This window comes from Mesoplodon bidens (genome assembly GCF_964165515.1).
Source record: "Mesoplodon bidens genome assembly, chromosome: 8".
NCBI classification, from domain to species: Eukaryota; Metazoa; Chordata; class Mammalia; order Artiodactyla; family Ziphiidae; genus Mesoplodon; species Mesoplodon bidens.
Window position 1 is genome coordinate 85142354 of NC_138165.1, and position 23470 is coordinate 85165823.

General features: G+C 39.9%; 1 protein-coding gene across 2 annotated transcripts in view; it reads left to right on the forward strand.

Annotated features, from left to right (window-relative positions):
• Positions 1–1535: 1535 nt before the first annotated feature.
• CCNYL1 (cyclin Y like 1) overlaps positions 1536–23470 on the forward strand; it is a 34670-nt gene continuing 12735 nt past the window's right edge. The window contains exons 1-5 of one of the 2 annotated variants that reach the window (XM_081242896.1): positions 1538–2129; positions 11437–11511; positions 13397–13431; positions 18847–18947; positions 22783–22818. In XM_081242896.1, the coding sequence (XP_081099022.1) occupies positions 1901–2129; positions 11437–11511; positions 13397–13431; positions 18847–18947; positions 22783–22818 (476 nt within the window). In that variant the 5' untranslated portion in view covers positions 1538–1900. Of the gene's footprint in view, positions 2130–11436; positions 11512–13396; positions 13432–18846; positions 18948–22782; positions 22819–23470 lie in introns of both variants that reach the window. The other variant, XM_081242897.1, reaches the window with a different exon arrangement.

Sequence of the window (23470 nt, forward strand, 5' to 3'; positions counted from 1 at the left end):
TAAGCACTTCTATTCTACCTCCCAAATTACCTCAGATCCTTTCCCTCCACTCCAGTCTCTGCCACTGCCTTTAGTTTGAACCCTCACTCCTCTCTTAGATGAATATAAAGTCTCTTACTGGGTCTTGTTGCTTCCATCAGTCCTACTTATTGTCAAGAGTGACCTCACCACAAACCACCTGATAGTGACTCCTTAACTTCACAACGTTCAATGGCTCTCATGTTTCTGGGAAAAAAACCAAGCTCTTTACCCCAGCATCTACTTGGGGTTAATAGACCTAGGTTTGAATTTCAGGTTTAAGTACTTTGCAGCAGTGTGACCTCAGACAATTGGGCTTTCTAAGCCTTTGTTTTCTCACCGTGCCTGAGGTCATTGAGGGCAGGACTATTTCCCATAGACGGTGTCTGGCATGTAGGAGGGACTAATCAATGTTGAACGAAGGGAAAGTATTTTAAAATCCACATCAAAAAATTGTTCCTCCTTAAAAAAAGAAAATCCTGATACACTATGCCACTTCCAACCAAATTTGACTTCTACCTTTATTTTCTGATCATCACAATAAGGTGCCTTTGGGGATCCACACAATCAGGGATCAAATCCTGGCCACACCCCTGATCAATCGTGTGCCCTTGGGAACGTTACTTAGTTTCTGTAAAATCTGTAAAAGGAAGGTTTCTGAGGATTTTGTTCCCGAGGGTTAAATGAGTACCTCACTTGGAACGGGGTCGGGCGCATAGTGTTTGCCAAACGTTAACTATCGTTATCATCTTCATCAAATCAAGACCGTGGTACTCCACTTTGTGACTCTCAAGTTTGTATGAGAAAATCGTGCTTTATGCGTTGTTGTTGGCTAAAGTAGGGAAACCTGGAAACTCCTGCCATGGAAGAGAGAAACAGGCGAGAAAAGCGAGTTGCTGAATCCCAGCGTCTCAGAGGTGGGAGGGAGGAGTTCGGTACCTAAGTTGCCGATGAGGAAGTGGAGGGGTGACGTGTCCTCGAGTCTCATTCAAGACACAGCCACAGCTCTTTATTGAGAGTAGGACCAGGGCCCCGGTGGTTGCTATGGTTAAACTGCAGGCGGAAACTAACACTCTTTGGAAGGCAAGACAGGAGGAGCATTCAGTTACAAAAAACGGTCAAAAATTGGGGTGTAACTAAGTTCGTTGAGCAATACATCAAATGAGTCAATTGTCGACCCGGTGAAACCGAGTTGCTAACTGAACTGGCATTTCACGAACAGGGGCTTTCTACAGAGCCCACTGACTCAGGACGGCTTCGATTAACAAACTCCCGCGGCGCTTCCCGCAGGATCAGAAAGCTCGGAGCGCGAGAGATGAATGGAAACCGGAGTCCGGGGCGCGCCGCTCGGGGGGCGGAGCAGCCGAGGGCGGGGGCGGGGCATTGTGAGTCACATGCCTGCGCGCTGAGGAGGGCGCGTGGAGGGAACTCTGGTTGTGATTGGTCCGTCGTAACCAGGTGACCGAAGGACACGTTCCGGTAGGCAAGGGCCGGCCAGGCTAGCTACTTTCAGTCGGGAGGCGGCGGCGGAAGGAGGAGGAGCTCCGGCTGCGCTCTCTCCCGGCAGTGGCTGCACGTCTCAGCGCTTGTCTGGTCCCCACCCCTTTTAAATAAGCCGGTCTGGTCGCCGCCCTCACAGACTAGTTGGCTCCGAGAAGGCGGCGGCGGGGGTGCGGCCGGGGCCGGAGCCCTGCCCGGGGCCCGGCGGCTGGGCGGACGGGCGAGCGGCGGGCGAGGTCGCGTCTGCATGCGTGGCGCAGCCCCGGCATAGCCCGGGGCTGCCAGTGCCCGCCGCGCCATTGTTGGGGGAGGGGGCGGCTGCTGAGCGCGGCGGAGTCGGGGGGCGAGCGGAGGCGGCGGCGGCGAGGAGTGGAGGCGCCCCATGGGGAACTCGCTGTGTTGTTGCGTGTCCCCCAATGCCACCAGCCCCAAGTTGGGCCGGCGCACGGGGTCAGAGGAGCCGAACTACAAGTCTGAGGTCTACGAGGCGGCGGCCGGGGACGCGGTGGTTGTAGCTCCGCCGCCGGCTGCCGTGGAACCCGCCGAGTTGGATTTCGGAGGCAGCGAAGGCCACCACCTGCAGCACATCAGCGACCGGGAGATGCCCGAAGGTAAGAAGCGGCGGGCGCGCCTCGCTCCTCGCGGGGTCGGCGCCGTCTGCTCTCGGGCTTACCTCTGGCCTCCGCCGCCCCCAGGGTCCCCCGGGAGGGAGCCGCCGCCTAGGGCTCCTTCTTGCCCGGAGTTGGCTCTCCCAAGGCTGGGCACCGGGGACGAAGGCTGGCTCTGCCTGGCGTCCCCACCCCTTATTCTTTACCCGTCGCGTCCGGCCAGTCTCCTTTCCTCTTCCCTACCCGAATGCCCAATTCTTTCCCCCGTTCCCATTTCCCAGCCCGGCCTGAGACCCTCCAATCCGCGGCCCTTCCTGTTCGTGGTTCTATTTAACATCTCGTGGGACTTAGCAAAGACTTTCTGGTGTATTCTCTCTTTTCTTAATGAAAACTTAAATACTCTAACTTCGGCGTATCCATCCCGTCTCCCTATCCAGATGGTACCTAAGCGAAGGAACTAGGTAAGGGCCTGATAGACTTCCATTCGTTAAGGTAGTTGATACTCGAGACAATTAAGACAAACATAGGATTTGTCATTTAAATTCAAAATAGATCTGGACAGAGTCAATGTGGTGTTCTTAAGTAAAATTCTTTGGATTTTAATGTTTTCAGTCGCCCTGATAGAAGCTACTTTATCCCTTCTAACTATAATTTGAACACGATAGGAAAGAAAATGGTGGGAGGGGGCTTAAAATAACTGTGAACGGTGTGAAACGTTACTGCCACGGCTGCAGAGAATAGTTGTTGTTGTTTTTTTCTTTACCAAAGGAGACCCCATGGAGTTCTGATTACTTTAAAATTCCCACTTTGACACAAGTATGTCTTTAGCTGCACAGCCTTAACCGACTTCATTTACCCGTTGCCTGTTCTAAGGGAGGGGCGACGTGGTTCCTGAGACGGCTGGACAAAAGTTTCAAAGGAGAAAAAACAAATTCAGATTGTAATTTGTAATATACAGGTATGGGAGTTAACATGCCACATCCATTCAGCAGAAAAGTGTCTCCATGACTCCCCCCCCCCCCGCCCACCAGTAGAATCCTATTCAACTTTAAGAATATTCAGGTAAAAATTCTGAAGACTAAATGGCTGGGGGGGTGGGTGTTGTCGGGGAGGAGAGAAGAGAGGAAATGTTTGATTTTTGCCTCTAGAATTTCGGAAAGGGATGGCTCTAGGTTAAAAAAAAAATTTCTGGGTAGCATAGTGGCACTTTAATAAAGACTGTGTTCTTTAAAGTATAAAACATTGTATCATAAAGATGTTAAAGCCCCACTGGCCCATTTGTTTCATTTAAATGCCAGAGATTATTTCATTATTTCATACACGAAATGTCTTACAGCTCTTCTGTTTAAATTTTAGTTGGGTTTACTTAATTTCTTTAAAAGTTAGAGTAATTAAGCCTGTGGATTCACCCTTATGATGGACGTGGCTTTGTAAGTGGAAAGTACTCCCTTTTCAGAATAGTTAGATATTGTGAAAGAATGAACAAATTATGTGAATTAATTGTAGCTTTAAACACAAAGCATGTAAGTACTTGTGAAAACTGCTCTGCTTGTTGCTATAAGGTAAGCCTCTAAATGATTTTAAAAAACAGTTAGTAGTTGCCTAGTGTAGGATGAGAGACGAAAATTGGACCTTTATAGAATTCTTTTAAGATTTACAACGCATTTTCATGTGTATTTCACTCGGCCCTTCCATCTACAAATAAGGCCCGTGTATATTCTCCCTCTGTTGCCGATGAAGAAGCCAAGACTTAGAGATCTGAAATGGCTGTGTAACACAGCTACTGAACAAAAGAGACAGACTTGGGAGGTGGTAGATATGCCAAATTCAGTTCTTGGGATGCTTAAGAAACTGTTTAGAGTGCACCTTATATTTTATAATTTATCCATAAGTTAGGCCTATCTCAGCATACTCCAGTTTATTGCCATTCCAGTTTATTGTACACAACTCAGAAGCAACATTTACCTCTCCATTCTATGTCTGTACATTCACTGCAGTGGATATGAATAAAAGTAGAAGTCATGAAATAGCCTAAATTTATCAGTCAGGTAAACACGTTGATATATTTTAAAGAGTTTGTTCTGGTGAAATCCAGTTGAAGCCGAGAATGCCCTGGACAGAGGGATATAAGGGGAAGCTGGTAAGCGGGCAGGGAAGGTACTAAGCATTTAGCATACGACTATGTATGATAAGGAAGGAGTGCTAAATCAGGAACTGGAAAAATAGAGTTCATGGGTACAGAATTTGCCTTTTTATGTTTAACATGATTGTTAAAATTTCATTTCAATTTGTCTTTTTGGGGGGGCATTCAATAAAGTGATAAGAGAAACCTCAATTTCAGCATTTGCCTATTAATTAAGTTTCCATAGAAACAAGGTCAGAACACCAAATATAAAATACAGGCACATTGGAAGTTTGCTCTTAATGTCTTTATTTCAGACAATTTTATATCAGTTTCCCTGGAAACTGAGAAATACCTACTCAGATATAAAACATTTTGGCTTTTCTACAGTGAAGAATTATCTGGTTACTTAGAGAAAATCATACATAAATGATGCTCTGTCTTGTTCTTCAGAAACATTGGAGAAGAACATGATTTCTTCAAGCCATTTCAAAAAAGTAACTCCTAAGAACGTAGTATAGATTTCAGATAGACTCAAAAGAATTTTTTTTACTACTTTGTCTTTAACAGTATATCTAATATAACTGATGGTAGTGTCATAATAGAAAATAAGATGCTAAGGTCGTATTATCTGATTTTATTTTTATTCATCAACTTTTCATGTTGTGACCTTAGGAGCTTTGCTAATTTTCTGGTGAAAGGTGCTCTCTCAAGTGACCCCTACCTCCCATCCCCCTGAAGCGTGGGTAGGGAAGGAATTGGCAATATGATGTGGAAAAACCTCTGAGCAACAGATCTTTCCTCTTTCCAGTAGCTATTTTAAACACTTTTTTTTTTTTACTTTTTTTGGTGACGGTATTAATAAACATTTGATGTAAAAGATTTAGAAAACACAGAAAAGTCCTTCACTCACGCTCAGAATATCTAGAATTTTTATTAATATTTTGGTGTTGATTCTTCCTGAACCTTTTGTATGCATATAAACATAACATTGTGTTTATTTTACAAAGATGAGATTGTTCTTTATGTGCCGCTTTGTAACTTTTTGTTATAAAGAAAAGTAATGACATGAAGCTCCTGGAACTGTGCTGACACCTAGAGAGTGCTCCAGGATGATGTATTTCCATGCAACTGCACATAGCTCTACAGCCTGCCTTTTACCAACTGTTTACTGTGCCATCGAATGGTGGGAGCATAATTCATTTACCCAGCCTTTATGGTTGAGCATCTTTTATAATCCCATTATAATGCTTTATTCAGGGGACACAGATAAAAACTGATGCATTGTACTGATACTTCCCTATAGCATTCTGATTGTACACTTTGTCTTACGACTTAATTAAATTCATAGGGTGAGTCATTTTGTAGTTAAAGTATTTTAACATTAAATGTTCTTTTCCCAAATTAAAGTTACCATTGGTTTTTCACTAAACATTAGATTTCCTCTTTTAGGTTTTCGTGGTTCTTGGTAACCTGTCTTGTGTCTTTGATTCTGAGTAGGTAAACTACTACTCTGAGAGATGTGAAATTAACTCTGGTCTTAGGTGACAGACACATTAAAAGACAGCATTAGAAGAAATCTTAGATGATGTGGGAGAATTGGGAGAAGCTTAACTGGTTTGGGGTACACTGAAACATGATTATTAAGCACCATTCCAGAGGCAGGACAAACAGTGGTTAGACAAGACAAAGCCTGTACCCTAAGTCAGGTCCTTACTTTCTAGAGGTGCCTGGGCGCCGACAACACAAGAATCACGTCAGGTAGTGAGACACTGAGAAGAAAGAAAATGAAGGTAATGGGCTGGGGAGGAGGACAGTTTTACAAGGGGTGGTTAAAGACAGCTTCTCTCCTTAAGCGACCCATGAGCAGTCCTGAGAGAGCCATGTGAGGATGTGGGAGAAGAGGCTTCTGTGCAGTTCCTAAGAAGGGAATATGCTTGATGCATGCAAAGGACAGAAAGATGGGTGGCTGCAGCTGAGTGAATGAATGCCAGGAGGAATATAGGGGATTAAGACCTTGTATGCCTAGTGGGCCTTGACAAAAAAATATGAATTTTAGTCTAATTGTAATGGGAAACCATTGAAGGATTATATGCAGGGGAATGATGTTAATTCTTAGAAAAAGGGAAGGCGGGTAGAGAGGGTGGAGGGAGATCAGACCAGCTACTCTGTGAGAACAGACTGTAAGGGCGGAAGGAAGCCGGGAGGGAGACCAGTTAGGAGGCTGGTGCAGTAGCTCAGGTGAGAGCCAACAGTGGCTTGAACAAAAAAGCGATATTAATAAGGGCCTAAAATAGGCTGTAGTATATAGATTGCTCTTGCATTTCATTTGATTCTCACCATGTTCTGAGGTAGTGTAATAATTCTTCTCTTAGGTATAAATTGAGTTGTCCAAGGTTTTAAAAATGAGTATTGATAGAGAGAAGGACTGTAAATTCCAAATGCATGGCATATAGGAACAGAATTTATTGATGACATTATGTGAGCTTCTTTGGAATTCTACCTTTTTTCTCACCCTTTTTTTGTTGTTGTTTTAGTGTATTAAAATAATAAAACTTTATAGAGTTAAAACAGTAACACAGCATAATGTGAAATGAAATGAAGGTAACTTGCAACCCAGAAAGGTTCTTAAAAGTCCAAGAAACTGAGTAAAGTACTCTTTAGAAATATATAAAGCCAGGTATACTTACCTATATGTCACCTCTCAGTCATGATCACTGTAAAACTGATTGACGATTAAAATAAGGCAAAACTGAGAACCAAGGTAGAGGCAGGTACAGAAGCAGTTGGAAACCGGAGTTGGGAAGTTTGGAAGCCAGGATTGTCAGAAGCTGGGAAAGCAGGATCAAGGCTTGGGTGAGCAGTAGACTGGCAGGTGCAGAGCCTGCTGCCCTCTGGTGAGGCAGCCCAGCTCAGGGCTGGCTGGCAGGGACTCCCTGACTGGGGTGGAAAGTGTGGACTCAAGGAGATGAAATCATCAGTTTACATGGTAATTGTAAGAATTGTAATGTTTGAACTATGAGCCATAAAACTAATACACTGTACAGTATAGGGATGCTAGGGCAGTTCAGTAAATGCAGTGGTTACCTTTAAGTAAACTGGTGCTCAGCAGTTGGCCCAGACACTGCTGACATCTCCTGTTTATTTGGAATATATCGAAATCAATATGTTGATATTAATCTCTCTCTGAAATATGCTGCTTCTGTCAGATGCTTTCTTGGTCACTTCCCTCTCCCTCTAATATTTTAACAAGGAAAAATCATTTATCGACAGTTTGATAGCATAGTTTTAACACTTTTAGCCTTCAGTAATGCATTTCATTTGTTCTAAGTTGCCTATATTTTCTTTTTTTTTTTTTTTTTTTTTTTTTGAGGTACGTGGGCCTCTCACCGTTGTGGCCTCTCCCGCTGCGGAGCACAGGCTCTGGACGCGCAGGCCCAGCGGCCACGGCCCACGGGCCCAGCCGCTCCACAGTACGCAGGATCCTCCCGGACCGGGGCACGAACCCATGTCCCCTGCACCGGCAGGCAGACTCCCAACCACTGCGCCACCGGGGAAGCCCACATTTTTAACAACTGCAGTTGAGATGGATCTTAACAACTGGTAGAATCTTAGATTGGAGGAAAAACAGTATTCAGTGTCGGTGGTGTTTTACAGGTTTCCCCTGAGGAATGTTTACATTAAGACCCGAGTTTAATTTCTTTTTAATCATACTTTTTCTACATCGACCTATCATGCTGTCAAATAAGTTGCAATTTAAATTGATAATACAAAAGTGATGGGTCTTAAAATACAATTTTAATCATAACCCCTAATCATGAGCTCAAGAATATTTCTCCTGGGTAAAACATTCTTAGAGGCTTCTAAAGAAATAACTTTAGGAAGAATCCATGTAATTTCCTGAATGCACAGTAATTTCCTGAAGTCTCTAAATTACTGTGTGTGCATGTGGTGGGGAGAGGGATGAGAGGGATGGTGGGCGGTAAAGCTTTGCTTAATAGTTGGCAGTCTTACCTTTGTGATGGTGAAGAGTGTGGTAGGTTTTATCATAGTCTCCTTAGGCTCTTGGGAAGATAGTTAATGGAAAGTGCAGAAATATTGTGTGTATGTATGAGTTTACTGTCTAATGGCTCACATGTCCATTCTATAAAATAGTGATGTATTTTTCATTAGCAAAAAGTGCAAGTTATATAGAAAATTGTTAGTTATATAGGCTATAAACAGAAGATTAATATTTTCTGAAAACCTCATACAAACTGACAGCAGTAGGGCCCTGGTGTTTACAGTACATTCAAATGATAGGCCAACTCACCAAAGTGGAAATAACACTGATAACTGGGGGAAAATGGTCAAACCGTGTAATCAAAAGAAATACAAATTAGATCTACAGTGAGGTTCCTCATTCAGATCAGTAGGAATTTTTTTTTTTCAAGTATCCAAAGCAAGGGTAGGAACTCAAAATGTCATGATTGGTAGCATTATACCCTAATGTGCCCCCCACCTTCTTTAGGAAGCAATTTAGCATTGTACATGGAGCCATGAAAGTGGTCTAACCTTTTGGCTTGGTCACCCCACTTCTGAAGATCTTTGCTAAGGAGATAAAACCATTATTTTAAAAAACTATATACATGAAGATTTTCCTCATAATATTTTAAGAATAGAACTTTGTAAGCACCAATCCCCAGCAATAGGGGATTGACTAAGTCCAGTATAAGAATAACATTTGATGGGCCAGTGTGTATTCATTAAACAATAAATATGCAACAGTGGGGTGGAGAGCGCTTGTTAGTAACAAGAAGACATAAATCGTGCACTAATTAGAGCTTTTTTTAACGTATAAGAAAAGCAACTAAAAGTAATGGTTATGAATCACTGTGTGTTAATGATTGTGAATGGTTGTGTTTAATTTTTAAACAGCATCGTTTTGGCTCGTGCAGATTTTTGTTCATGATATTTGTTAAAGGAATGAGCAAGTGACTTTTACCTTTCCCCACCTTTAGTGTGATCATCAGTACTGCTGATTAACCAGGTCTCCTTCAGTTGCAAGTTAAAAGAAAATCAGAGTCAAGCACTGCTTGACCCAGGAGTTAAATGATCTCCGCAGTTCTGCTCTCCTCCGTTGATGTCTCCTGAAAAGCCTTTCCCCTCATGATAGCAAGGGGAGTGTCCAGCAGGTCAAGACTAGCTAAGGATCCTAGAGTACAGTTCTGCCTTTCTCTTTTCTTGGGAAGTCCCAGGACAGCTGTGATTGATTGGCCAGTCCTGGGTCCTGTGCCCACCTTTGAACCCCCTAGGATAGAGTAGGGAGAGTGCCAGGTTTTTTCTGGTCACTTGGACGAAGTTTACTTTTTTTTTTTTTTTTGCATGTTGTCATTTCTTTTCTCCCAGCCTTCTTGATTTTTGTATTTAGATCTGTAGTAGCACATCTTGGTTTGGCGTGCGTGCGTGCGTGCGTGCGTGTGTGTGTGTGTGTGTGAGAGTGAGTGAGAAAGCTTCTCTTTGATTCTGGCACTTACTTTTCCTGGACTTCCATTGAAAATTGTTAAGTTTTACCATGCCATAGACAGTGATAAATAATATAGCTACTTTGCAAACATTTCTGCTTATTTTTTAGATTCAAATGTAGTCTGTTTACTTTCTTTTTGGTATAGGTTAAGTAGTCATGAATTCTTTCGGAAGCCATAGGTTAGAGGCAGCTGTGAAAGTCTGCCTGTCATTTTGTGTACAGCTGAAATAATTTGTTTTCCCATTGTCTAATTTTTCAAATATGTAGGAGAAAAAACTTTAAAATAGTTTTATGGGTCTTTTACATAAAAATGTTGAATAGAATATTTTCTCCAAAAGCAGCTTGATAAACTTCAAATTCAGTGAAGGAATTTTCATGAAGAACAAAGCAGTTGGTTTAGCTATGTAAATTACTAGTGCTGGCAGTAACATTAAAATGGATGGCTTAGATTCCTGTTAAAATGGGAAGTCCAAAATTACTGTTCGTGCAAAATTCTTTGTGGGCGGGAAAAGGGGATTCTAGGTAAATACATTTGTGAAATGCTGGGTTAGACAGAATTCACTACTAGACTAATTCGTTTTTAATATATCAATGTGTGTATTCTTTTGATTCTCTAAGAGGCAGGGATTTCACTTTGACCATCAAACCCCTCTTTCAAAAACAGATTATTATGTGGTTTGGGAAATAATTGCCTTAACCATTACTCTTTATCTGAATCTTGGTCCAGTTTCTTAAAAGATTGGTTAAATGGTTTGAGATGGACTTTGCTGAGGAAGTGTCATAGGGCTTTTATGTTTGTTTGTTTGTTTTAAACAACAACCTTACTATCCTATGTGGTAGCTTGTGCTTGATTTGTATTTCTGCCTAAATAGAAGACACTATCCCACCTTGGTGCAAGGTGGACTACAGGCAGACCCACCTTTCTATGTAGGTATGGCCAGAATTTTTTTCAAGTAGCCCTGTGATCTACTCCAGGAAGTACTCTTATTGAAGCCCCAAATTAATCATGCAGCGTGGAATGAAGAAGTGAGAGTTTAGCTTTGGAAGTAGAGGGCAAAGTTAAAAATCACTATCATGGACGTGTTCCTATAGATTAGAACATTGAACTTTTATGTAGTCCTCTTAAATCTGCCATGATGAATAGCCCCCAGATAAACCACAGCCAATTAAATGAGTTCATTTGTTGAATGGAGTTAGAATTAGCCATTTGATTGTCTGAAGAACATTTGCTAAAAGCAACTCACTTGGTTTTGGCATATTTGATACATTGAGCTGGTATCTGACAGTAGTTGGCCACTGCATAACTTGCTTCTTGAGACTGTTCCTGGAATGTGCTAGTAATATCAGCTTTAAAGGAGGGTGACTGAATTTTTAATTGATAAGTAGGAGGGGAGTCACATATATGATTCATCTAAAGTTGGCATAGATTATTTAGGTGCAAGTTAAAGAAGTCTAAGACATAGCCACGGTTTTATTCCACATGTATGGAGAGTTTCTACAATTTTGCTGTTTCCCAATAGAATTTTTATATTGTGCCTTTACTAAAATTGCCTTTTTGTCATTACTAAAAGCTCTTCTCAAGGCTATTAAAAGTGGTTTAAATCAATGTGTAGCTATCTTTAAAATCATGTAGTTTTCTACTCAACTAAATCACCACACCTTTTTCACTTCTTCCTATACAGACTTACCTTTGGAATCAAACCCTTCTGACCACCCAAGGGCAAGCACAATTTTCCTGAGCAAATCTCAAACGGATGGTAAGACAATGTTTTTTTTTTCCCCTGAGAAAAAGAGTGAAAACTGTTTTTGTTTTGTGTATTATAGGAAGTATTTAGAAAAACTCTTACAGTGGTTTAAATGTTTCACTTTTTCATGTATTCACTTGTCTTATTTTAATATATTGATGATACACTTTCTTTTAGTTGTCAGTGTTTTAGTGAGGAGAACACTTAGACTATCTGTTTATACGTTTTGCCACCTCTTTATCAACATAGTCAACTGGCCACATGATTTAGATGTGGTCTATTTCTCCATGCTACTTTGTCCTTTTCCCCTTGCTCCAAAGAGCACATATGTTAAAGATGAATGATAGGGTTTAGGTCACAGTTAGGTTTTCATTTGATCAAATCAGAAAAATCAGTCGTTATATATGGGAATTGAGCCTTGTGATTTTGACCCGGTTTTACCCAAAGTTCAACCAGACAAGCCTATCTCACATCCAGATTTATGCTACTCAGAACTTTTAAGCTATTCAAAACTTTCTCATCCTAATGTAGTGCTGTGCCAGGGTAATAAGAGCAACATGCCTTATGGGGTTCCCCAGAAGATTATCCTCAGCATGTGAAACTCATATAAATTTCCTGTGTCCTCCTTGTTTTAAGATGAGAATCAGAACTGTAGAATTTTTTGCACTCCTTCTTGCTTGCTTGTCTTCCTTAATGTTATGTTAAATCCTAGTTTATTTGCTAAAAAGCCATACGTGACCAAGTTTTTCAGTTGATTACGAGAGCGGGAATACAAGAAGTGAACATTCCACAATATTTAAAGTGATGCAGCACAATAAAAAACGGAGGTTTGGTTTTTTGTTGTTGTTGTTTTGTTTTTTGTTTTTTTCCATTAGATCACTGGTTTTTATAAAAGGATATAACTCAGGAACAGCCAGATGGAAGAGATGCATAGGGCCAGGCATGGGGACAGGGCACAGAGCTTTGATGCCCTCTGCAAGGGTACTACATGTTCACCAACCTGGAAGCTCCCTGGGTTTCTAACTTGCATTTTTCTAGTGTGTGTACTTGAGCCACTCATTTCTGGTTAGGATTGCTCTATTTCTCAGTTTCTTCCAGAGCCATGAGCTGCTCACATGTAGAGGGGCTCTGGAGACAGTAAAAGAAAAGGTGTCCCATGCCTGCCTCTCTTCAGCCTTAAGGAATCCGTGCCTGTGATGCCCATCTGGAGTTAAAGGAGGCAACGTGAGCAAGAGTGTGGCCTAAGACCCTCTTCAAGCTTTTATTCTTCCGGCCTTTGTTGGAGCAAAACAGTTTCGTGTGCTGTAGATATGTTCATTTAGGTCAGCACACTCATTTTAAAATTTACATTTAACATAGGTTACTTTCCAGTTGTGTATTTTTTCAGTAAGGTATTTGAGTAGGTTACCATTAAGTGGTTCAGGATGCTTCCAGAGATACTGGTGCGTTTAGAGATGAGTGCCTGGCCAGAAACTGGTTCTTAGAGTTGTCATCTGTAGATTGTGGTAATTAAAGTAAGCTGTGTGTAAATGAAGAATTAGAAGATACTACTGGCTAGTAGTTCAGCTATGCAGCAGGTAAATTTTTTTATTAGCTAAGTTTCTCACCTGGCCTAATTTGCTTTGTCCTTTTCTTTTGTAAATGGGGAGTCCTTCATTTGTACCTAATACAGAATATCTATTAGGTCAAAAAAGTAAAACTAAGTTTTTAGATTTTATTTATAGGACTCATCTTGCTGGGTGATTTATATTATGTATTTTGTTGGAAAGTATTTTAAAAAATAGAATGGAATTTTATCTCATTGTGTTATTGGTAATCCATCAAATAATTAGCGACTACTTTTATTTTTCTATGGCATTTGTATCAGAATTCATCAGTTAATTTTTTTTATTCTTAGTGCGAGAAAAGAGGAAGAGCAACCATTTAAACCATGTAAGTAAACAGTTGAAAAGTTAAGAAATTAATAGTTTGAATTAAAAATATGTCTGCCATGATTCCTAAAAAATATGATGGATCCAATACTGTAGAATCTTTTTTGTAGATTTTCTAAATCTCTATTTTCCTAATTATCAAATGTATTCAGGAAAGTTTTTGACTTAGTAGTGCCCATTTTTTAAGGGTTCTGACATTTAAGTTAAATTTCAATAATATGGTTGTAGTATAAAGATCTGCCTTAAACTCTTTTGCCTTATTTTTCTGATCTTATTTTTTAACCAAAGTAATAAAAGTATAATAGGTAAGTTAATTTTTAGCACTGTCCATTGACTTCTTGTCATAGCAGGTGAAAGCTTAGCTTCTTCACTCCACCATGACGTTATCTCCCCTCTGTTCCCTCAACATGTATCAGTTTTTATTAAATCAGAATCAATGTTTACATTACTACGACTCTGCAAATTTGTGTGTGCATTGCTGAGCCATATAGTTCTCTGACTGTGCCTCCTCCTTGTACGCCCTTCATTCTTTTTCTTAAATATTAATGAAATTGGAGCACTTCTACACTTCTCTAGGATAATCCAATCCCCCTTTTCCTAGCCAGCGTGATCTCACACAGCCAGATGCAGTAAGTAGCTCCCTGCCCGGTCTCCCCGCTTTCACATTCTTCATTTTTTCTGTGGAATTAATTTCCTGACTATAGTCACTTGTCTGTTTTCTAACAGCTATTTTTTTCCCCAAATGTTTTAACATTTGTCACATGCCTATCAAAAATATTTTCCGTCTACTAAGCCACATCTGTTCCATTTTTTTCTTGGAGACACTTTTCCCCAATCTTTTGTCTTCCTACTGCCATATAGACTAGTGTTCCCCTAGGCCTGCTCTGTGCCTCTTTTCCTGGGATATCTGTGTGAAGTCGTCTGGGATCTCACAGAACTCTGCTCTCTTGGGTTGGATCCCCTATGTCCTAGATTCTGTTTCCCTCTTGTTATACTTCCTTGTTTTACTGGAGCACATTTTCCTGGGAAAAGGGCACATGGGCAGAAAGTTTATAGAGATCTAGCCTCTCTGAAACTCCTTCTGTTTGATAAAGTATAGAATTCTAGGTTGAAACTAATTTCTGCAGTTCTACAGACATTTCCCTCTCATCTTCTCATTTACAGTGTTGCTCTTAAACCTGTTGACATTGTATGATATGTTGTACATTACCGATTTTAGTCATTTTCCCCCATCCCTTCCTTCTCTGGAGCCTTTTAGTACCTTCTCTCTGCCTGGGATTTTGAAATTTCATAATTTGGTTTGGTATAGACCTTTTTTGTGTGTTTCTTTGATATTCTGTTTTTTTCTTCCAGGTTCCTATTATTCAGATGTTGGAAGTCTTAGACTTACCAGATCGCTAACTTTTTTCCCCTCCTGCTTTGCATTTTCTTTTTGTCCTGCTTCCTGGAGATTTCCTTGACTATGCTCTAATCCTTCTATTGAATATATTGTTTTGTCTACCTTATTTTCAATTTATAGAGTTCTGTTATATCCTGTCATTCTTTTTTACACTGATGCAATTTCAAGTTTTCATTTGCTCCTGAGTTTTATCACTCCCATCAATTCCTTCTTCCTGTTGTTGTTTTTTTTTTTTTAAGCATCCTTATATTTTATTTTATTTATTTTTTGGCTGCATTGGGTCTTGGTTTCTGCGTGCAGGCTTTCTCTAGTTGCGGTGAGCTAGAGCTACTCTTTGTTGCCGTGCGTGGGCTTCTCATTGTGGTGGCTTCTCTTGTTGTGGAGCACAGGCTCTAGGGTGTGCGGGCTTCGGTAGCTGTGGCTCATGGGCTCTAGAGCGCAGGCTCAGTAGTTGTGGCGCACGGGCTTAGTTGCTCTGTGGTATGTGGGATCTTCCTGGGCCAGGGCTTGAACCCATGTCCCCTGCATTGGCAGGCGGATTCTTAACCACTGCGCCACCAGGGAAGTCCCATTCCTTCTTCCTGTTTTGATCTCTTACTTGTTGGGGGCTTCCCTCAAACGTGTGATGGTCCCTGGCTGGCTGTTAAGATCTAATTGGAAGCATCACTTGGACAACTCGTTAACTGATGGGCCTCACTACAAGGATTTGGGGACCACGCCTCTGAACTCTGAGCCTGCCTTGGGTTCTGTAAGACAAACTGGTTTTCTTGTTCCTGTCTTAGTCACTCTCTGTAGGTACCAAGGTTGTGCTCCCTCTGTTCTACCATGTCAGTTACCACTCGTTTATCTAGTCTTTTCACCTTTCAAACATTAAAAATCATCTGCTGTTTATCCTGTCTTATGTATAGCCTTTTTAAAAAATGCCTTTAATTCTAATGAGATGATATCTCTGAAAGAAGGGGGAGAGGAAATAGATTTGTGGTCAAACTTAGATTTATTCTTTGAATATAGGTTCTAAGTTCGAAGTTTTAATTCAATATAATTAACGGTATTAATTCAGACAATATTTTTGATTATACCTATAATTAGAATATTATACTTTTCTACTAAGGCCTTGAGTATGAATTCTATTCAAACCACTCACCCTACCACATTGTCCATTAATGTGCAACATAGATGGAGTATTACAAATTTTTCAGTTAAAGTCATTGATTCTTAATAAACATATCCAAAACTTGTGAAGAGGGGGAGGAAAAAAGTGAACGTCAGCTTTATTCTTTTAATGGGTTAAAATCAGAGGCAGTAGGCACAATGGGAAGAGTCACTGGGTGCGGGCAGGATTTCAACAGGTACTTGACCTTTAATGATAAGTTTTGGGGGTTGTTACTGACTAGCCTCCTAGGTATGATTATCTTCTAGTCTTCACCATTAAACCTGAAGTCTACCAAGCAACCTTTCCCCTTGTAAAGATTGTAAAAGTCCATCTATTCTGTCCTTAATGCTGAATGAAGATAAATACTCTTCTTCAGTGACCAATTGAAATAATACCTATGAACATTAAACTGTCAGTAGTGTTTTTTGCTACTTGATTTTTTTTTGTATTTGCATTTTATACCCTTATCTGTGTCAGTATAGTTTATTGAGGTTGTGAGCCAGCAATGGTAAGGCTTTAATCATAAAGGACAGTTATCTTAAATTTTCAAGCAAGATGAGAGGAAAGTAATCTGCTGGCAGCTAATATATCTAGGCTTTGCTCAGAGGCTTCAATTCTGCCATCCTTTAGTGAATACTAGATGCTGGAAAGCTTGAATAGTTTCAGGTGTAGGCCTGTGGAAGTGTTTCTTTTGTAAGATCGAGCCAGTAGTTGCTGATACATTAAATGAGCCCCCATAGGACTACAGACCACATCTAATTAAAATTTTTTAATGTTTTAGCACTAATATTTCCAAAGACAAATCAATATACATTCATAATAGAAAAAAAATTTTAATAGAGGAAAACAGGAAAAATAGCACCCAGAGCTCTACCAACTAGTCTATATTTTGGTACTTTCCTTACTATTTTTATTCCCCTCATATATATAGATTTTTGGTCAGAATTGACTTTTATTACGTGTAGTGTATGTCATATTATACCCTAATAGTAGTGACCTTAAAAGATAACCTGCTTCATTTAGAATCAAAGTATTTGAATGAGTGAATTTTCATTTTCCATGCTGTATCTGTTTTTTGAGATTCTAAAATTACACATTAACCGAATAGCTTAAGGGCCATATCAGAGTTTTAGTTTAAAACATTTCTAGCTTGAAGGAGAAATTAGTCTTCCAAATAGTGATACTTTTCAAGTATGTCACATCTAGAACTTTTTGTTAATAAGGAATAAGTGGCTTTGCATAAAGCATCTGAAACAAGCAAAATGGTGTTTTATATACCATTTGGATATTTCTGATTATTGGATACTGGCAATTTTTATTTAAATGCTCTGTATTTTGAAAAGCATCAACTAGGTTTTCTCCCTGCCTCACCTTTAATGTATTTGTGGAGGGCCCCGATGGGAGAGTGTGACAGCATGGTGAAAACTGTTTTATATTAGTAGGAGGAAGGAAGGCTCCTCTGAATTAGTAAACAAACAAAAACTAAAAACAAAACCCAGCTTTAAAATTGTTTGTATTCTGTGGTATTAAAGAATGCTACTGTTCCTTCCAGTTGCTTTCAGTGATTGGGATTTGGTTATTGGCCTTACTTTAAGGAAGAGAATTGTCCTAACGTAGTTTAGGCCATTTTAGTATTTGACTATTGCCGTGTTCATGGGCTCTTCACAAATAAATGGATACTTCTAAAGTGTTTTAAAGATAGTTCATTCTCTAGAAGGTCTCAAAAAGTTCTTTGTCACCTACCCAATACCACTGCAGATAAATTCTCACGAATTTGTATTTTTAGTAAGATTTACCTTCCAGTTGTAACTGATCTTAAATAATTTCTCAAACACTTGTTGAATCCTAATTTGTCCCAGATTCTATGCTCAGTAGCTGGAGGTAGGAGAAGAATCTTCCTAACCTGGAGAAGCTTGTTTACTTAAGAGGGTGGTACTATGCAGGCAGCTGAGACCATGGAACAGTTGGTAAATTAGATGTGTGAGTGTGCAGAAAGTGAGTAGTTTTGTGGTGTGCCTGCTGGCAAAGGGATCCTAGAGGAAGATGGGGTCAAGCTTGCTGGGACAGGAGGAAGAAAAAGGCATTGCAGGCAGAGAGCAGCATGGGTGAGGCAGGAGTGTCAAATAACACGTAGAACAGAATTAGTACAATTTTGAAATGAATGGAGAGTATTCTCTGAGGTTCTCACTTGAGTAATGTAATGGCAGTCTTACTTAAACATGAAGTGAGAAGTTAAATTCTCCGAGTTGTTTTATCCGTTTTTTTGGATGCGAGGGAATCTTTAAGCAGTACCTTTTTGTCCTCCAGATAAGGAAATTGAGGCCCAGAGAAACTAATGGCCCCCGGCTTTTTAGTGATAGAGCAGCCCTGGCATGCCCAGCCTCTGATTCGAAAACGTTTGTTTCGTCACACTGTCTCCTGAACTAATACATTTATTACTGGTGTTCATTTACTGCAGTGAAATGCTCCTACGTCGGTATTATATAAAGCATTATGTTTTATTGTAGTAAATGAATAGAAATAGGAAATCTCAGCTGCATTTCATTGCTTAAGGAAAAAACCCTGAAATCTTATTCTGAACTTTTTACATTATTATAAAGGTAATTTATAATAGGTGCTTGCCAGGTTTGATTATAGGTACTATATCAAGGCAGCATTTTATAACCCATTTCTCAAAGCTCATCTGTGGAAGTCAGAGTATAGAGGCTTCCCATAGAGCTGCACATGATATCACACTCAGACAGTTCATGGAGGGTAAGAAAAATCTTAATGCTTTATCGTTTGACATTTTAACCAAGGAAAAGAACACACTTTTATAGGTTTAACTTACCGTGACATTTTCTTCTATTTCCCTTCCCCTTCAGGTATCTCCAGGGCAGCTTACTAAAAAGTATAGCTCATGCTCAACAATATTTCTAGATGACAGCACAGTCAGCCAGCCTAATCTTAGAACCACAATAAAATGGTGAGTACAACTAGGTTGCCAAGGGCTGAGTGACAGACCCCCTTATCGCTAAAAGCATCCTAGCCGTACATAATTTCATTCATTTGAATTGTCCTTTTCAGTGATCAGGTTAAAAAACTGGTGTCAACTATATATTGATTTCAAGGACCTAAGTATGAATTTTCAGTTTCCATTTTAATCTTAGAGTGCATGATGGAAGGGAAAGCCAGTTAGCAAATAAGAAATCCCAGAAAAAGTATAAATCTTTCTTTGACGCATTTCTGTTGTTAAGACATTGTTGACCATAATGAGAAAGAGAGGTACTTTTTATTGGCTATTTCTAGAAAAAATTATTTCTTTATGAGCTGTAGTCCTAAAACAATGTATACTACTTTGGAAGCTACTCTTAGAAGAAGGAACAGATTGTCCCCTACTGGCACCAAAGTGAATCTGCATTTAAATTTAATTGGATTTTGTCAGATTTATCCCACTGTGCATTTTTTTTCCTGCACTATTTCTGTATGAAATTTTACTTCTCCTTCCCGTCCCCCAAAGAGGGGGAAAATATATCAAACCAGTCTTCAGGAATACACACTCAAGCTTAATATCTTTGTAGACGAAATTTGTTCAACTGAGGTTTTAACTTAATAGATAGATTTAATTTTTGTTTATATATATAAATATATCTCCAACACACAACTGTATCAATCACAGCAGAGAACAATAAAAGAGATGAGGTTTCGGAAACATGGCTGTGGTCAGGCTTATACTTAAGAAGACACGAACAGTGTCATGATGACGAAAACTATTCCTTAATTTCTGGGAGCACCTCATAGTCCACAATTGGAGACGCACTTTCAAAACACCCTAATGGGGCTTCCCTGGTGGCGCAGTGGTTGAGAGTCTGCCTGCTGATGCAGGGGACACGGGTTCGTGCCCCGGTCCGGGAAGATCCCACATGCCGAGGAGCAACATGAGCCACATGTTGCAGCAGGCCCGTGAGCCACAACTACTGAGCCTGCGTGTCTGGAGCCCGTGCTCCGCAACAAGAGAGGCCGCGATAGTGACAGGCCCACGCACCGCGATGAAGAGTGGCCCCCACCTCCCACAACTAGAGAAAGCCCTCGCACAGAAATGAAGACCCAACACAGCAAAAATAAATTAGTTAATTAATAAAAACACCCTAATGATGAACCTTTCAAGTTTATTTAAGAGAAAAAAACCAAACGGGATGCAGAGCTTCTTGCCTCCTCCCTCGCGGTTGTCCACGAAACATTAACATCTCCTTAGGATATGAATGTTGATTTTCCAGAACACAGTTTGGGAAATGCTATTTGAAAATATTAATATCCTTATCCTTAATTTTATTTTTCGTCTTAAGTTTATAAGCTAATTATATTTTAATTGGTTTTTAATGTGCCAGCTTTTTTTTTAGCTATTTAAATTATCAGTAACTTCTACTTTAATTAAAGACAGCAAGTTCACAGTCATAATAATGTAACTTTCCTCTCTGGCTTACAATAATAGTTGTAGTCAAATCATGTTTCAGCAAAAACTGAGCCCCAGCTCTCTCTAAAGTCCTGAGTTTGGGCACTTATCACATAATCACTGAATGTTTTTATTCAGCCAAGACACGGAATCTGTGGGTACAAAAACCACTCTACTTTGGCTAGAGTCACAGCTTCCTTTGAATTCAAAAGAGTCTGATGTCCAGTATATAATTCAAAAGTACTTTGAAGATTAACCTTGCTCAGGGACTTCCCTGGTGGTGTAGTGGCTAAGAATCCACCTGCCAACACAGGGGACACAGGTTCGAGCCCTGGTCTGGGAAGATCCCACATGCTGCAGAGCAATTAAACCCGTGCGCCACAACTACTGAGCCTGTGCCGTAGAGCCCGCGAGCCACAACTACTGAAGCCCATGTGCCTAGAGCCCGTGCTCCGCAACGAGAAGCCACCACAATGAGAAGCCCACTCAGTGCAATGAAGAGCAGCCCCCGCTCGCGGCAACTAGAGAAAGCCTGCACGCAGCAACAAAGACCCCACGCGGCCAAAAATAAATAAAATTAAATAAAGTTAAAAAAAAGATTAACCTTGCTCAGACAAGTAGGTTTCATCCTTTTTTTTTTTCCAACCTAGTCTAATTTTTGGAAGTACAGTAAATTTTAATTTGCTCTCATTAAGTTTTAAAAATGATCATTCATCACATTCATTATTGGTGAAATAAAGGTTTACTGAGAAAATTAATAGGGCCAGTTGGCTTTTAGGAATGATTTTGAAAATGTTTATCATGGGGTTAGTTTTCAGTGGGGTAGTTGTTCTCAGTGGGGTAGGTGAGCCTTATTAGAATCACTTATGCAACTTTTCAAGATATATGTTTCTGGATGCACAAAGTCCACCCACCTGCCCCCGCCTCCAAGACACAGTGTCTGCCTGTCTGTCTGTCTCTCTCTCTCTCTCTCTCACCCACGCACATACACCTTTTGACAGGATGGGGAATGATGTGAAGCATGATTTTATGGACAGAAACATCCCGAGTGATTCTCTGATCTTAACCCTAACTCATTCATTGCTAAACTTTGCTGCACACTGCAGTCATCTGGGGATCTTTAAAAACAATCCTGATGCCCAAGTCATACCCAGTGCCGGTTAAATCAGAACATCTTGAAGCAGAAGCCAGGCAGTTTTTAAAGCTTCTCAGATGATCCCAGTGTGCAGCTGAGCTTGGGAGCCACTATTTGGTTAGAGGGCAGGAGAAAGAGAACTGCTTCTGATAATTGGTGGGACCTTGGGTAAGTCAGTTTTAAGCCTTGGTTCCCTTATCTGTAAAATGGGTTGTTTAATTAAATGTCATCTACGGTTCAGTGGTCCTTTCCATCATAAAACTTCTAATTCTGTGATTTTAAAGTCAATTTGAAGACGAAACTTTGAAGCACTATAGAAGTATCCATCTTTGATGCTAACAGTGTTACAGGCCTTTACACAAGTGCTAAGATTCTATAGACCTATTATAAAATTCAGATTTGCCTTCCCTCAATTATTTTGAGTTTCATTTTAGACACTGAGAACAAAGGGGAGCATATAACTTAACCAGAGAACCCCTTTGTTGCCTAATATACAACATCTGTGAATAACTTAGGAATATAGTAACTTAAAAAAGAGCACCTAAGGACTTGTATCTATCTGTTCATTAATACTTTATTTAAAATAATTTGGAAATACCTGTCATTAATAGTATACTGTGTAGTATTATGCTGTATTATTAGCACTGCTTATTTCAGGATAGCTAGACCTATCATCAGTTTTGTGGCTATAAAATTTTGCTATTAAATTTTCTAATTATGTAAAAGTGATTTTAAGTCATTTTGGTATAGAGCACTTTTATTATTTACTTTTAGGGAAATAATGGAAAACGGATGGGTAGGTGGATAGCAAACTAATTCAACTGAAATGCAGGGGCTAACAGACCACACACACACATACACACACACACATACAAACTACTATATGGCTTAAATTTAAGCATGTGTCTAGATAGATATAACTTGTACAGGACAGAAGGTTTTGTGAGTAGAAGGACAAATGACAGGGGAAATATGTAATAATTTATATATTATAATAACCAAAACATGCCTTCTAACAGCCTATCTAGCATTTTGGGTCTCCTAATTTTGCTAAAAGCCAAAGAACCTAGAACAAGGGGGAAAGCACCCAAGTGGTACTGTTCTGAATTAGAGGATTTCAGGGCCACTGGGCCTCTGGAAGGTCTTCCCTCCTTGCTAACCCGTTTTTAAAAATGTCTTCAGGCCTGATATGATAAAAATCAGTTATTACAATGTATTTTTTTCCCTCCACAGTGTGACCTTAGCAATATATTACCACATAAAGAACAGGTGAGCTCTTTTAAAACCTATCTTGTTATTCCAGCTAATTAATTTACTAGGTATCAAGTTTAGTGTTAGGTAATAACTGGCATAAGCTTTTATTATTAGAGTGCTTTTATTACAATATTGAAGTGAATCATTTATTTTTATCTTAGGACTCTTAATTCTTAAGTTACTGAGCATCCCAAAGAGTATTTGTTTATATGGGTTATATTGATAATTTACTGTATTAGAAATTGAAATTGAGAATTAAAAAAATTAAATCCATTGTATGTTAAAACAGGGTTTTCCTTAGCACTATGGAAATTTTGAGCTAGATAATGCTTTGTTGTGGGGTGTTGTCCTGTGTGTTATAGGATATATAGCAGCACCCTTGGCCTCTACTCACTAGATACCCGTAGCACCTTCTTCCCTCCACATTACGACAACCAAAATTGTCCCCAGCCATGGCCAGAAGTCCCCTGGGGGATGAAATCACCCGATTGGGAACCCCAGTGTTTAACATAAGTCATTTTTTTTTAATGAAAAATAACTATTTTCCACAACAAAAAATGTTGAGAGAAAAGTATCTCCTTAATAGAAGACAGCTGATTCTCATATCTTTCTGTCTTCAGTCATTTGTTTTGAAGAAACAATATGAAGATCCAGCCACGTGCAGATA